This window comes from Triturus cristatus, chromosome 2_1 (assembly GCF_964204655.1).
Source record: "Triturus cristatus chromosome 2_1, aTriCri1.1, whole genome shotgun sequence".
In the NCBI taxonomy this organism is placed as follows: domain Eukaryota; kingdom Metazoa; phylum Chordata; class Amphibia; order Caudata; family Salamandridae; genus Triturus; species Triturus cristatus.
The window spans coordinates 1096821390-1096837798 of record NC_140581.1 but is presented as its reverse complement, the minus strand read 5'-3'; the positions used below and the strand labels follow the sequence as shown (position 1 = coordinate 1096837798).

The 16409-nt window shown below is 46.1% G+C and overlaps 1 protein-coding gene across 2 annotated transcripts in view; it reads right to left on the bottom strand.

The window, feature by feature from the left end:
• The window catches only part of UBXN8 (UBX domain protein 8), a 241543-nt gene that overhangs the window by 130193 nt on the left and 94941 nt on the right, over positions 1–16409 (bottom strand). For both annotated transcript variants that reach the window (XM_085636490.1, XM_085636489.1), the window contains exon 3: positions 10168–10238. In XM_085636490.1, the coding sequence (XP_085492616.1) occupies positions 10168–10238 (71 nt within the window). The remainder of the gene's footprint in view (positions 1–10167; positions 10239–16409) is intronic.

The window sequence follows — 16409 nt, the reverse complement described above, 5'->3', positions numbered from 1 at the left end:
ACGTTTGTGCGGTAAAATCCCAACTGATCCACAGCCTGGTCACAAGAACAACTTAACTCCAGCAGCAAAGACCAGTGCCTGCGAGCGGCACCCGCGAGGCGGGGGCCGCGAGGCGTGAAGATCCTTGGGGGGGAGGAGTCAGGAAGAGGTCGCCAGGTGTAGGTGATAGTGTTCGCGCTATGCGCCCTGGGCCTCGCAGTCCTGAGTAATTAAACCCCAGAGTCTGTAGCACACGTTTGTGCGGTAAAATCCCAACTGATCCACAGCCTGGTCACAAGAACAACTTAACTCCAGCAGCAAAGACCAGTGCCTGCGAGCGGCCCCCGCGAGGCGGGGGCCGCGAGGCGTGAAGATCCTTGGGGGGGAGGATTCAGGAAGAGGTCGCCAGGTGTAGGTGTTAGTGTTCGCGCTATGCGCCCTGGGCCTCGCAGTCCTGAGTAATGAAACCCCAGAGTCCGTAGCACACATTTGTGCGGTAAAATCCCAACTGATCTACAGCCTGGTCTCAAGAACAACTTAACTCCAGCAGCAAAGACCAATGCCTGCGAGCGGCACCCCATATCCCCCACAAAAGCCCCTTATGTGTAGGGTACTTACTGAACAGACAGCTGCTCCCTCCTATGTTAGTATAAGCACATAAGAGATGAAATAAAGAAAAATGTCATGAACAATACATAGTCCACCAGGACTCGAGGTACTTATCTGCAAGACGATAATCCTCTAGTGTCTTATATTCTTCAATCCACCTGGTTTGCTCTGCTCCTAGCAAGTTCCACGATAGAGCGTCCAGGCGCTTTTCAGATGTTAGCGTTTGATAATGCAGCTATGGTTGGTCCTTAGCGATCCAATGGGTAGCGCTACCTCACTCTTCCTGTCTCTTAATCCGAGGGTGCTGCAAGGAGATCAAAAAGCCCGGCGCTTCTGCGTTTCATCAAAGTGGAAAGCCAGTATGTTTATTTTCCAGAAACAAAGGTGCTCCCTTCGCGCTAGGGTCGGGCCGGCGTGCGCTGCAAACACGGCGTCAATGCCGCGACGCCAAGGAGGGTAGCGTAACTCAAGGAGAGCGTAGAGGACGCTACTCTGTCCTGGCGCCTCCAGCGAAGCTCCCGGGTCGCGCACTTAGACATGCGCCGAATCCGGAGAGGATGCGAAGGCGAGAAAAGATCTGAGGCGGGAGGCGTATGAGACGCCAACAACAGTCCGGCAATGATTGGTAATCCCCGCACGGGTAAGGCAGGAAGGCAGCTGATCTGTGGTAGATGCTACAATAAGGGGAACCAGAGATATGAATTTTCAAAGATCTAAATCAAAATAGTGCCAAAAACCATTCAGTGTCAACCGCAGTTATCTGCTTGTGCTTGACCAGTGCATAGGCGCAAGATATGGTCAACCATGATAAAGTGCAGGTCAAATGCAGAGACCAAGTTCATCCCAGTTGGAAGTTTTACCTTTTGACGTAGTTTCTCAAATAGAAGTCGGGGACGCATCGCTGTGTTGCACCTAGCTGTTGCTAGGGGTCCGGACTACATGACCCAGACCTTTATGCTGGGCGGGAGGTTGCCACATTGCCTGTTGTGTCGGCGGCGTTTTAGAAGCTGCAAAGGACTCCTGAAGAGTGAGGTGCATCGCTGGGTTGCACCTACCTGCTGTGAGAAGCCCGGACTACATGCCCCAGACCTCTGTGCTGGGCAGAAGGGTGGCACATTGTTTGTGGCGCCGGCGGGGACTTTAAAAGCTGCATAGGACTGCTGCATCGCTTGGCTGTACCTACCTGCTGCAATGGGTCCAGACTACTTGCCCAAGACCTCCCTGCTGGGTAGGAGGCTACCCCATTGTTTGTTGTTCTGGCGGGCAATTTAAAAGCTGCAAAGGACTCCCGTAGTGTGGGACCGTCCGCACCAGTCAGAGCCCAGAGGAGGCCAGACAGCGCCGTCTCTCTTGGTTTGGGCTTCTGACTAAACTTGATCAGAGCTGTTGACACTTACTGGGAGGTAAGATTTGCTCTTGTTTCACCCATTAGAGAACATTTTCCCTCTGGGAGTCTGAGCTGGGATATATTCCATTGTCTGCTTGATTGTTTGATTGCCTGAGGGCTATTGGGCCTTAAGTTACATCATAGGCAAGCGCAAAAGGTGAGTTCCCAAGTCTGCCCCAACAATAAACTCAACCTTGGATGGCTTCATAGAGCGGGTGATGGGTGTCATCAACAAAAACATGCAGCTAGCGAAAAGGAGGCTTTTTCTTGTTTTTGACAGCCTTGAATTGCCCCTAATTACCAACCTTAGAGACTTACTACACCCACTGGGGACCCATTAAGCAACAGCAAAGCAGCACCCACCACAGTGTCTAAATTTTCTTAAGACTGTGTCCTTACTTCAACCTCAATTGTACCCACTGTTACCAGTTCCCTACCCACGAATCGTAAAAAGAAAGGTAAGCAACCCAGACCAAGAGGTATTCAGCTCGACTCCAATACTCTGCACCCCAGCGATCCTGCTTTCTCCCCAACCCGTTCGTCCCTAGGTTTCGAGCCTAATGACCATCTTAGCAGTCTGATTAACGCTTTAAAATCCATCCTGGTTACCATTCTCTCGCCTGGCTCGGCGCTGGACTAAGTTGTAGGGGGGTATGCAAGTCTATTGCTGCTACCACATCTTCACAGAACACTGACCCACTGAACATACCCAGAGTCTTTCCCCAACCTTCTATACCACCTCCTCCAACACCATCTGGAGTACTTCATTAAGCCACTACACCTTACCAAATTACGGAGCACTCTTTACCCTTAGACTCGTCAGCTACCAGATCGCAAGCGGTTAACTGTTGCCAGACTAACTCCACTGTTTCCCCCTCCATGGCCCAATGTTAAATGTGGTGCTGACTGCAGCACAGAACCTGAGGTCCCTTGCATGGCAAGTAAGTTGTCACCTGTGACTGTCTTGAACAGTGGCTTTGGGTCCTAAATCCATATTGCTGTTGCCAGGTCCTGTACATGAGGTTAAGTTGCTGAGTAGGAACATATCTGGACTCGCTGCTAAAATCCAGGAGTGGACTTTGTTTAATCTTATGATATTATCATTCTACAGAAGACTTGGGCAAAAAGGGAATTATTTTGTGAAGGATTTATTTTTCACTCAGTCCTTGCTGTTTCCTCAGCAATGGAAAGGCCTGTGCTGGGCTTGCAGCGTGATTTTAAATTTCCCTTGACTGTATTATTTCGCCAATTCCTACTAAAAGTAGGTTAGTTCAAGCATTCCAGGTCATGTGGGCTAAGCCTTTCAGCTTTGTTCTTATTAATTTATATAATAACAATTTCTCTACAAAGATCAATCGCAATTTTGCTTTTGTTTTTGATTTTATTTGTGACCTAGAACTTAGCTATCTTTACCAAGAACGCAACATCAACATTGTACTTGCTGGGGACTTCAATACAAAATTGGGCTCGGGTGGGGGAATTGGGCGTTTTGGGGTGGTTTGGTTGGCCTAGAATCCTTCATTTTCAACCCTTCCCCTTTGGCCATAACCGTCCATCACAGTGACTGTATGCCTAATGTTATCCCCTACTTGTTTAGGCATGACTTATGCAGAGTGTTCAAATGGGTTTGCCCTCACTGTCTTTTGATATCTACCTTTATGGTGGGGGCAGGCTCGTCGACCATAGACTACATTTTTGTATGGATGTGCTTTATGATTGTCTGTGTTTGTCCTATGACACAAACACATCCACCAAACCTTCAATTATGGCCAAACATCTCATAGTCAGGGGACAGTCCTCCTTACAGAGTTTATGATGTAGCTCCAAGCTTTACAAAGCTATTTAACAGGGTTGGGCTTGGTAAACTGCACAACATTGAATGACTCTGTGGTTTCCCCATGCTCTCCATAACATAGTCATTCTATGGTCTCAGAGTTCCAAAGAGGGATAGTTGTTTTCGATACTTTAGGGCACACCATCAAAAAAAAGATTTATGAAGCCAATTCTTCGTACAAAGCCTGCTGCCCATTCTTGGTTTGATAAGGCTTGTAGGGAGGCCAACCACTGTCGGCAGCGTGTCCTTAAAACAACCCCACGAGTTCCGGCTGAGGTTGCCTCTTGTAGAACAACCTATAAGTTAGCCATAAGTAGAAGGAAGGAGGAGCTCAGGGAGGATGTGTGGTGTACTCTTGTCACTTCATATGGGGGACAGAAACACCAGTCTGTTCTGGCACACAGTGACCAACAACTATCTGTTAAAAACAGATTGTAATCACATTTGTGCTAACATTAGTGCCGTCTCTTGGGTGGGCCACTTCAAGCAAGTCTATCACACTAATGATTGTGTTATTGGGGTGTCTGACATATGTATGCACATCTACCCACTGGGTATAGATTTCTATGTGGAGGAGTTGGCTTGAGCTATCAGTAATAGTCCTAAACTAAAAGGTCCAGGGCCTGACAGGGTACCCATGGATTTATATAAGTGGAAGGTGGAACCTTGGACGCCCATCCTAACAAACCACGCTAACTTAGCCTGTAAGATTGGCCTGCCCAAGTCATGGCACTCTGTGATTATGAAAAAGGGAATAGGGCACTCCCTGCTATTACAGTTCAATATCTCTTTTGGACTCCACCGTGAACGTTATTGGCAGAGTTACTCTTAAAAGAATTGTGTTGTGGGTCACGGATAAATACATCATCTCTGATGTCCAATGTGGCTTCATCCATGACCTAGGCACCGAAGAGCAGTACCTAAACCTTTAACTCCTTATTAAAAAATATACTTTGGCTTAGGAGGACTCTTAATAATGCACTTATGGATCTGGCCTGTGCTTTCGATAGTGTGGTCAGATTCAAACTATGGGAAGTGCTTGTGTCCTTGGGGCTTAACTTTGGTTTAGTGTCCTTTATAAGTTCTCTTCATTTCGATCTGAGTGTCTCTATCAGACATGGGCTGAATAGTGAGTGCACCAAGAAGTTTTTGGCCAGGGACGAGGCGTCTGGCAGGGATGCGTCGTAGCTCCAATTTTTTCCCTACTGTATATTAATGGCCTGGAGGCAGCCCTGGTTGACAGGGGAAGGAACATGCCGACTGTGAATGGCCAGCGTGTCACTTTTCATTTTTATGCAGACTATGTCGTTTTGATGTTCCAAACACCGAATGGCCTTCAGCTTTTACTGGATTCCGATGTTGATTTCATGAATGGCTTGTTCCTAAATAAGAATCTAGACAAAACCCTCGCAATGTCCTGAAGTCCAAAGAATTTGAAACTGCAACGTTTTGCACTGCAGGAAACGCCTACAGGAGTAACTCATGAATTCCCTTATTTGAGGGTTACCTTCGATCCACAAGGGCCTTGGTCTCCATGCCAGAAACTGAGATGCCTTAAGTTCTGTAACTCAGTGGGACCTGTAGGGGTACAAGGTTGGTAATCGACTACTTACAGAGGAAAATAGAGTTTGCAGACCTATCCTTAGGGTGTCGCCAGGGTCACCCACTTATTCCATACATGAGGAACTGGGCTTAACGTACATAGCCAAAGCTATAAACCTGGCCCCTTTGATGTTATCATGTTCCATCTGGCTCAAACCGGAGGCCTCCCTGAACAAGGATATTATCAGGGATTTCCCTGCGGGTGAAAATGGTTTTTACATTCCTTGGCTCATATATATTCAGGATAAGTGCAACAAGCTTGTTCGACTTAACATCTATTCCTTGCCCGGCGACATCACAGTAAGAGATAAAAGTTGGCTAAAAGCTACTTTTAGCAATTTTAGGAAAAGGGAAAGAGAGGTGTCAGAGTTTAGGAAGCCCGCTAACAGAGTACCAGTTGATACAAACCTCCCTTGGACTGGAGCCTTATCTGGTAATGGTCTCGAGAGGCAGAGACAGGGTTCTCCTAACCAGATTTAGGCTGAGTTAGATTAGATGCCACCTCTCCTTTACTTTAGGCCAGTTTGACCAGAAGGGCATCTTGGATTGCCCGCGATGACCGCTTGTTGGAAACCTTGGCACATTTTGTGATTTTCTGTGTTTTTTTAGCAGTTATACCAGAAAGTTTTTAATCTCACTTTTAAGGGGCAGCATTTATTTACGCTACATCCCAGCACTTTTTTATCTACAGTCACTTACTACACCTGAGGTTTGCGTAGGTGTGGCCACCTTTCTTAAGAATGTGCTACGGCAAAGGAACTGCCAACTGTTTTAATTGGCCAAACTAGCCTGCTAACTCTGATTGTGATCTGTATATAAATATTGCTTTTTTGCAAAGGGAACCACTCGACTGTTTTGTAATTTATTTTTTATTGATGTATTATATGACTGCCTTGCTGGCACAGATAACGATCTTGTTTACATATTGTGTGGTTTTGGGCTTATACCCTGCACTTTGCAGTTATATGGATGGTTTTAATGCCTACTGTATCGATCCCTCAACTGATTTTTCATGAATCTAACCAATTGTGTTTTTATTTGTCTTTTATGTATTCTATGAATTTATGTGTTAGTGCTTCTATGGCTTTTATGAACTGAATAAAGCTAATGAATGGAAGTCGAAACTCCTCAGTAAGACAAAGCAGCAGGCTGTGGCCAGGCTGGGTTGCACAAGGCCGGACACTTAGTGATGTAGCTGGCTTTAGGAGGGAAAGCTCCAAGCGAGAGAAACTCAAAATTTGCACCAAAGGAAGATCCCTTGCCAGCCAGATACGTTTAGTGCCTTCCCCCTGGGAAGATTTTTACCTTGGACTTAATCACTTTTTTGGAGTTCAGATTTCTCCAGTGGGGCAAGGCTGCAAATGCCCCGCTGAAGCAGATTTGCTGCCGTGTCAAGGCTTCAACAGAAGCAACCTGAATCTTTGGCCCAGCAGCAACGCACCTTTAATGGATTGACTTGGCAGGTTTGTCCCGGTCTTTCATTGGTTCTCCAGACGTATAAATCTTGTGAAAGTTTCGGAGTCTCAGTTTTAAGGGTTAGGCAGGAGGAAAACACATTGACACTTATCTAATGGCCCCAGGACATTAGGTACACAACTTAGAGATTAGGACTCACTCCAGTAGAAGCCACCAGCAAAGTCAAAGGCAGGTCCAGTTGGAACTGGTCAGCCAGGCCCATCAGGAGAGTGTGCTTCTTGCAACTTTTGTGTTCCTGTAGCTTAAAAGGATTTTAGTCAATTGACACTTGGAGTCCACTGCTCAATCATGGGATTTAGAGATGGTCCAGCCCTAAGGGTTCTCCTCACAAGTCACAACGGCAGTTGCAGTCCTTCTTCTGGCTTCCACAGATCCTGAGGTGCTCTGAAGAGAGTACTGAGGGTACCACATTTGTTCCCAGAGACAGGGTATAAATACCCTGAAGCTCAGGAAGGGGCTGGGCACAGCCCCCAAGCCATCCTGCCCAAGAACAAAGACATCTCCCCACATTCAAGCCCCTTTGTCCACTGTTGGAGCAATACACATATCACCACAGGTGAGCCATAAACAGTCAGGTGGCACTGAACACTGGCAAAAAGACATTTGGCTTAGGAAGGAAAATTATAAGTTTACAAAAATGTCATTTTAGAAAACAGTATTATGAAATCTAACTTGACCATTAGGTGAAATTATAAATTGCTATTAAAATGAGTCCTAGAATCATATTTCTAGCTATTTTCATAACTGAAGTTGAGCATATGATGTGTTCTAATGTAACCCAGGGTGTTCATTGGGGACAGTCAGCCTTTCCAAAGTGACTAGCACCTTTGGAGGTTCTTCACTGCTAGGACATGTAAAACATTAGCACACATGTCCTACTTTTGAAATGCAATGCCCCCTGCCCTATGGGCATCCGAGGCCTGCCTTAGGGCTGACTTAAAAATATTAAAAAGGAAGGGTAGGCCTGGCAAAAGGTCTATTTTACTAGACCAAATTGTCAGTTTTAACACTGCACACTTAGGCAGCAGGGGCAGGTCTAGAGAGATGTTAAGCATTGTCAATTTAGTAGGGGCACAATATGACCTGCAGTCGACTAGTGGCATTTAACCTACAAGCCCTGGGTACACGTTGTGTCATATGATAGGGACTTAAAGGTAAGCTAAATATAACTATCAGGAGTGTACCAGTTGGGTATGTTTTTAGGAGTCAGAGCACATACACTGAGCACTGGCCAGCAATGTGCCAGTCTGCAGAGTCGAAAAACCAGCAAGAAAACATACGAAAAAGTATGGATTAACACCCAAAAAGGACATTTGCCTACAGTTAGTATTTATGTAATAATTTACAAATTACTCTGAGCCAGTTCGGTACAAGAAGGAAGTTACATGTTCAAGGTGCAAGACTGGGTCATTTACAGGGCTGCATGTGTGATTGTGAATGCACATCAGTGGACAACAGTTAATGAAGCCTGAGGGTGCTAGATGTATTTATAGTTCATTATAAATGTTCTGTATCTTTTAGGTCCTGTTGCTTTGTGTGTTTAGTATACACTGTGTGCATAACTCAAGGTCACCAAGGGGTAGGACTTTCCAGGATGCTAGTTGGGCACCGTCTTGGCGCTGTATGCAGCTTGCACCACTAAGGGGTGGTTGTGGCACGTTTGTAACTGTTCATACTTCAGCACATAACAGCTGCCATGCGGATAGTTCAGGATATGATGGGATATCATTGTTTTGTGTGTCCTTGCATACCTGGTGAGTCTTATCAGTGTATTTCAAAAGAGGTACCAACTATCAGAGAGCTAAGTACACATGCCTTGTGCATCACTGGTGATCAGCACCATTCAGGGGATAGAGGTGAGTTGCATGTGCTTGTGACTGGCTGCACACTTCACATGTGCTTTTGCTATCACATTGCTATTTCAGTTTGCGGTAAAGTACATTTGTATTAATCTACTGTGTTTATGTTGTGCACGCACCGTGTCCGGATGTCCATCATGTTTGTGATTGACTGGAACGGAGACTACCAAAATATGTGTAGGGGTTCTCACATTGCTGGATGAGTGATGAGCTTTTTTTTCCAAGTATGGGTGTTTATCTGAGTCCTCTGCCTGTTTTGTCATTTCATTTCGTTGTTGTAAATGATCTTCCAGTCTGTAATGGGACTTAAGAAAGTGTGTACCCTTGATTTCTTACACCATGCCTTTGCTACCCTCAATAACTTTTATAAAGGGCAATTAGACTAGAGTGTTAGTCCCCATAAATGCAATAATTGATTCTTTGTTTAACTGCATGGAAAATAGTCCTACGTGATCTTGATAGTTCAACATGAATAAATATTCATTAGCTGAATAAAAGTATAATTCTTGAAAAGACCGCATTTATTTGCTTTTTCTAACAATGTGAACGTTCCTATTGAATAACATGGCATTATTTGTATGCATTACTACTACTTGGAGATTTCGTACAAAGTCACAATGGGAGAAAACTGCAATTCCCAGCAAAGTAGGTTCTCTCCCCAATTAACTTCCAGGTACACAATGGTTAAGGACTCAAAGTGCGTTACTGTGATACTTTCCAATATCAAATAAGGACTGCCTTTGTTGTTTCGTTTTGACGCTAACACACATCTCTCTAGGCCAGCCCCTGGTGCCTAGGTGTGCAGTTTTAAAACTGACAATTTGACCTGGTAAAATAGACCTTTTGCCAGGTCTACCTTTTTAAAAATATTTTCAAATAAGGACTGCCTTTGTTGTAGCGTTTTGACGCTAACAAAAAAAGGAGGATTTTTCACTATGGGACACACCCTATTCACCAGGCACGTTCGCCCACTCTCCCTTCCTCCCACCCTCAAATGTCATTTTGTGCCTGTATTTTAGATGGCGTACTTCTCATTAAGACGAGTTAACAGAAAAACAACTTTTTTGAGGCATTTTTGGTCATGAACCAATGTTAGGCAGGATTTTCCATGGCACTTCTCTTGCACTAAGTGAGCACAGGTAGAGTGAAAGAGATGAATACGAGGACCACCACGCCAGTGGTAATCGGTGGTTAGATGTTCTACCCCAGGCCCTGCCCTGCTCATCCGCGTCAGCTAGTTGTGGCTAAAATCTTAGAGACCAAGACTCCTGTATCTGGTTGCTGTGCCTGCCCACTTTCACATCTTTCCATGGTAAAGAGCAAGCCAGACTACTACACCCTACATTTGTACCACAGTGTATCAGTAATGTAGGACTTCAAGTTTGGATAGATAATCGATAATATAGCACACAGTAGCTTACCTTTTCACTCAGTTTCTGCTGTTGCTCTTTTCTTGCCAGTCTTTTTCTTTGCTCTTGCTCAATCTCAGACACTTAAAGAAAAAGTATATCTGAGTAAGGGGACTTTCCAGGGCTTGACAGAATTTGAAATTAAAGCACCATCACATTGATCAGACAAGAACATCTCCTTGAGTTCGAAACATTCCCCTGACAACAATTTGACCACAAGTTCATAAGGGGTATGCAAAGCCTGTAGCATAGTGAGACTCAGTGTAACTGGTCACGTTTATTTAGGGTACATAAACACGTGTGCAATTCGTTTTTCTTTTCATTTTACTGTACGTTTTTCCTCCAAATCATTATGAAACTGTAAGCATGGCCAAAGTTTAACTTCTGTAATCCATCTGATAGATCTGACCTAGCTGAATGTAAAGAATGACTTTTGAGGCAAAAAATGCAATTACAATAAAATTGCAGTTAAGCATCTTAACCGCATTCAATGAGACTTCACTGGACAGTCTAAAATGGTCGCCCCTTGACCATAGATCGAACTAATTACCATAACTATGAAGCCCTCTTCCAGTATTCTTTTATTTACATTTCATTTCAGTTCCTAGTACGGCCTTTTCGTTTAATATTTATTAATGTGTGGCCGCACCCGATATCCAGGTCTATGCCTGGGCGTTCCAGTTGTCTCATGCTAGGGTGCTGCTAAAAAAACCATTGGAATGTGGGGTGGGATCTCTATACACTACTCTGCTTAGGGGAGAGGGGGTCAGTCAGTCTGGGTTCCTATTGAAATTCGGTGATCCCAAGTTCTTTAAAAAAATTAAATTGAAAATTCTATTGGGAATGGCAAAGACTTGGGCCCAGGTTTCCAAATCTATCAAAATAGGGTACTATAGCAGTAGAACTCCCCTATGGGATCTCCCTGATAATCCATCTTGGTTGGGAGACTCACTTGCAACACCCATTAGAGAGGCAGGTGTGGAGGTCTGGGGTGATCTATTTGTTGAAGGGGAATTGCTCTCCTGGGAGTGTTTGAGTAGAAAGATTGGCCCTGGCCTTGCTAAGCTAAAATATCTGCAGATGGCTAGCTGGTTTCGTTCCTATTCTGCACAGCCCTCTCGTAAAAATAAATTCCCAGTGGGGGGTTATAGTACTCTTATTACTCTGCTAATTGATAGACCCCCTGCTAAGAAGGAGATCTCGTCCTGGTACAATCTGATTTTGGAGGAGATGGACGGATTATTTAATCTTCCACAGGAACTCTGGGGGGCTGACATATTAAGTAATACGGATTTGCATGAGGTCTGGAGAACATCTTGTAGACTGCTGTGGGATGTAGTGAAACCAGCGTGGTTGCGTAGGAACCACATCTTCACTATCCACAGAGCATATTATTCCCCCCTTCGACTTTCTAAATTTACTCAGGGGAATATGGTGGGGTGCGCTAGATGTGGTCTCCTAGCAGCCTCTGACATCCACATGTTTTATGATTGCCCCCTTCTGTTTCAGTTTTGGGAAGCCATTTGTAAGATCCTGTCGTCCTCAATAGACTCCAGAATAACTGTACATCCTCAGTTGGTGATCTTCGGAGTCTTGGAGGGGGTCTCCAGCTCAGCAAAGAAGCTAGTATTTTACACTATACTACTGGCTAGAAGGGAGATATGCAGAAAGTGGAAGGATCCTTTACCTCCCTCTATCAACGATTGGTACGCCTCTACCCTGCAGGTTTCTAAGTTGGATTTGGCTAGAGCTGGGAATCCAGCCAAAAGATCATTTTGGCATCTTCTTAAATGGGATCAGTGAGACTCTGGGTTTTTTTTTTTTTTTTTTTTTTTCCCCAGGTCCAATGATTAAGCCATATTTATAACTGCTTGGCATAAGCGGTACTTTGATTCCCTTCTTTCAGCACTTGGGTGGCACCCCAGCTGAATTTCTGAGGTTATGGTATGGCGGTCCCTGGTATGTCAAGCTTTTCTGCTGTGGGATGAGGTCCCGGCTCCATGACTATCCCTCCCAGTTGGTTCGAACTGTGCCAGCATATTGCTTGTAATCCGATTGATTGCGCATCTATAACCTCGGTGGCATATGAGGACAAAAAAAAAAAAAAAAAAAAAAAAAATATTTATTAATGTGCCATGCCACCTTTCGGTTGTTTTCTGCAATTACACAGTTACAAGTTTCGAAGCAAAAAGAAACACCCTTGAAGAAAAAAACTCACGGTTATGTGCTTCTGTGACACACAGCATGTAACACGTGCTTATCATCAACTACAAGACAAGATACTCTGTAAACGAACTTCCCATAAATACATTTTTTATTTAGGTTTAGACATCATTTGCAAAAACAGCAACTTCTCGACAATCTTGGGATAGATGTATAAAAGAACTTTGCAAATGCAAAGTAGCTTTCGCAATGCAAAACATGTGCATACATTATTGCCACTGCAAATCGCCAGGCATACACTGCGAAACCTAGACGTTGGAAGGAGTGTTAGCGACAAAGGAACTTTTCTCCATCTTTTCAACTCTCAATGTTATCCAAAAAAATGCTTTGCAACCGCAGCATGGATGTTAGGTAGTAAGTAACCTTTTGCAAAGTACGAGCTTGTCAGTGTGTAAAAGCTTACACTCTGTGTGTGCAGGCTACTGGCATGAACAGGAATAAAGAGCTGTTGCATGGACTGCTCCATGCTAGTTATGAGGCACCCCTGATGTCCTATTCATAGGAGGCACTATAACACCAACACTGCAAATCCGAATGATCAGTTGGTGGTGTGCTGCTTCATGCAGCTCTCGGTCCGAAGTGGAAGAGGTGTGGCGCCGCGGCCAGGGCAACTGACTCCGAAATCTGGGGATCGCGGTTCGATCCCCGGCGGCAGGTCAGCCCAGCACCATGTGACTCTGGGCAATAGCTTGCTTAATCTTCCCGACGGCACCCAGTGCCTAGAGACCCTTACGGGTGATTGTGCGCGCTTTACAAATGTGGATTATTATTTGCTGTCATGTACAAAAAGGCTTGCTGCCAATTCTCACCCTATTATCATTAATGCTGCAGGACATTTCTTTGCACATCCCTCTTGCACACCAAAGGTTCAATTACTGTTTTGCCACACAGAACCAGAGAATGCTTGCAGCACAACGGTTGCACTGCTAGCAGCCTCTGAGAATCTGTCCCTTTCAGTTTCTCAAGAGACTGATGCAATCTAACACTGAGTAGCTGAAGAAACAAGCATTTGCAATGCAATAGGTCTCGCATCCACACAAGTTTGAGCTATTGGCATTGTAAATGACAATGCCTTTTATTTATGTTTTGGGTTTTAAAACATAAATAAAAGGCTTTGTCATTTACAATACTAATAGCTTAAACTCTCGCAAATGCGAGACCTATTGCATTGCATTAAAGTCCTTCTCAACCGCTTGTTAGATTGTAAATATCAGAGGAACAGACCGGCCTGCGACGTCTTCAAAGTAGTGATAAACTGTGCCTTGTGCCCTGGGCTAGTGAGCTTGGATTTCATAAATCCCTACATTCTTGTGTTGTAGCTTTGGTTCACTACAAGTGGTACGAGACATCGCTGAACAATAAGTTGTAAAATCAAAGTTAGGGACTGGAAACGTGCTGGCCTAGGATCACAGGAGTTATTCTTCTTGGCTCCTCATTGCCCCCCCTTCCGGTACAGCTACCACCAACCTTGTCCCCAGTCCTGGGCTTCCACCTGACAGCCTAGTGCATGCTGGAGTTTGAAGTCTTGGTTTACTCACATTGAACCAACTAGGGTAAACACAACCAGGGGGCTCTTCTCACTGCATGTTAAGACCGACATGTTCTCTTTCCTGGGCTGGGCTTTCACCTACAAATCACTCCTGCTGGTCTAGTTCCAATGACCATAATGTATTAGGTCGTCACATGAAAGCAGAGGACTGGAAAGTATGCACGCGCTAATACGGCCTCCCCACGTGATAACACTGATTGTAGCTGAATCCACTAATACTGCGGGTCACTCGATGTGTAAGGGGCACATGAAATAGTAGTGGGTGTACTGGAGATGCACTATAGGATGGCATCTCCAGCAAGCAGTTCTCACTTCCAACGCTAGCCTAGAGCCCAGACGCACCCTAAATGAAAGGCCCACGCACTCATCCAGGTTAACAAAGCTCATGACCATGTCGGCGTCGGTGAGGAAGTTTCTATCCTGCAGGCTGACGGCGGGTGGGCCCTGGGTAGTGAAGATGGGCTTGTAGGGGTAGGGGAAGCCGCCGTCCACCTCCTCCTCCGCAGCCATGGCGTTGTAGAGGTCATATAGCACATATATTACTATCATACATACAAAAAAACGAAAGCAACCTTAGTGCTAACGATCTCGACTTGTCTAATGGAAATTTTATGGGGAGCACAAGCTCCTGGGCAGACAAGGCGTGCATACCACGGCCCTTCCTTGCGCCTCTGGGAACTCACGGCCAAGAAGACGAGCCAGCAATGCACAGCACCTCCTCTCCACTCTGGTTTTATATATCAACCCACCTATAGCAGCACAGCCACCTAACAACATGGCGCCCTTTACAAGGGTGCATATATGTTGCCAGTCCAACATTGCGCGTGTCACGGATGCAGCCCCCACCATCAAGGACATGTCAGAGATGTGTACCTGTTGCCGGGCTCGGTCCCAGCCAGCCGACGCTTCCTTCCGTGCCTCCTTCGCTAGTACAGCCGCCGAGAAACACAAGCAGCGGGAGCACACGTCACTGGCCACGCCTCCTGCCGCCGGTGTAACAAATGGAGGACACGGAGGGGTCCGTAGACCCAACCCGCAGGAAAATGATGGCCAATACCAGCACACAGAGCAACAAGATATAGGAGGTGACCTTTCTACGGCTTGGCTATGCTCGGAATACCTAGGGTTACCTCCTGCCCAGACATATACCTGGCACAGCATACACCACCGGATATGACATCCAATTGCATCAAACGTCACCTCCTGCCCAAACATATACCAGTCTCAGAATAAATCGTCGGCTACGACATCCCAGCGCATCAAACGTCAACCTTCTATATAGGGTTATGCCAGTATCAAATGTGTTTACCATGATCAGAGAGACAGGGCCCGATTCACAGAACAAACTTAAGACTAAATCCTAAACTTAGTACCATTCTGGTATTCACAGAATGCACTTAGTACTTCTGGTATTCACAGAATGAACTTACTACTTTTGCTATTCACAGAATGAACTTAGTACTTTTTCTATTCACAGAATGGATTTACGACTCCTAAACTTACGTCCGCACTCGGGCCGGAAATTCCGGCCCGGAGGCGGAGCTTCCGGCCCGGAGGCGGAGCTTCCGGGCCGGAGGCGGGGCTTCCGGGCCGGAGGCGGAGCTTCCGGCCCGGAGGTGGGGATTCCGGCCGATTTAGCTATGGCTGAAATCTCCACCTCCGGGCCGGAAGCTCCGCCTCCGGCCCGGAAGCCCCGCCTCCGGCCCGGAAGCCCCGCCTCCGGCCCGGAAGCTCCGCCTCCGGGCCGGAAGCTCCGCCTCCGGGCCGGAATTTCCGGCCCGAGTGCGGACGTAAGTTTAGGAGTCGTAAATCCATTCTGTGAATAGCAAAAGTACTAAGTTCATTCTGTGAATAGCAAAAGTAGTAAGTTCATTCTGTGAATACCAGAAGTACTAGGTGCATTCTGTGAATACCAGAATGGTACTAAGTTTAGGATTTAGTCTTAAGTTTGTTCTGTGAATCGGGCCCACAGATTTCAATTCTCTATTAAGGGGCTCCAGAGTTGCGTTAACGCACCTGCTTTAACTGACCAATGGCGCGAGAAGGGCAGTCGCCACACGATCACAGGACACGCCAGGGCCGTGCACAGAGGGCTTTGAAAGGGCCGCGGCCGGGTGGCCTTTAGGCGGGATAAACAGAGGTCTCTGTGGAAGAACTCAGATAGAACAAGCCTCGCAGACTGCACTTGGCCAAAGCAGCCCTTTGATGCTGGAATGTCCCGAACGGCCTGAGGCGTTCATGCACCCCCACTGTTTTAGCCATGGATCGGCCTGCCCTTGCCCAGTTGTGCAACCTGCCTCCCTCGAATTCACCGCGGGCAGCTGGTGCACGGAAGTGCTTACCATGGGCTCCCGCATGACCCTTGGACATTGCTCTCCTTACCACAGGGTTCCAGGAAGCGCCTGACGAGTAAAAGGAAGGAAGAGTGAAACCCGGGAGACACTCTGTCTCGGGGCCAGAGCAGCCCGGTGGTGCACTTAGA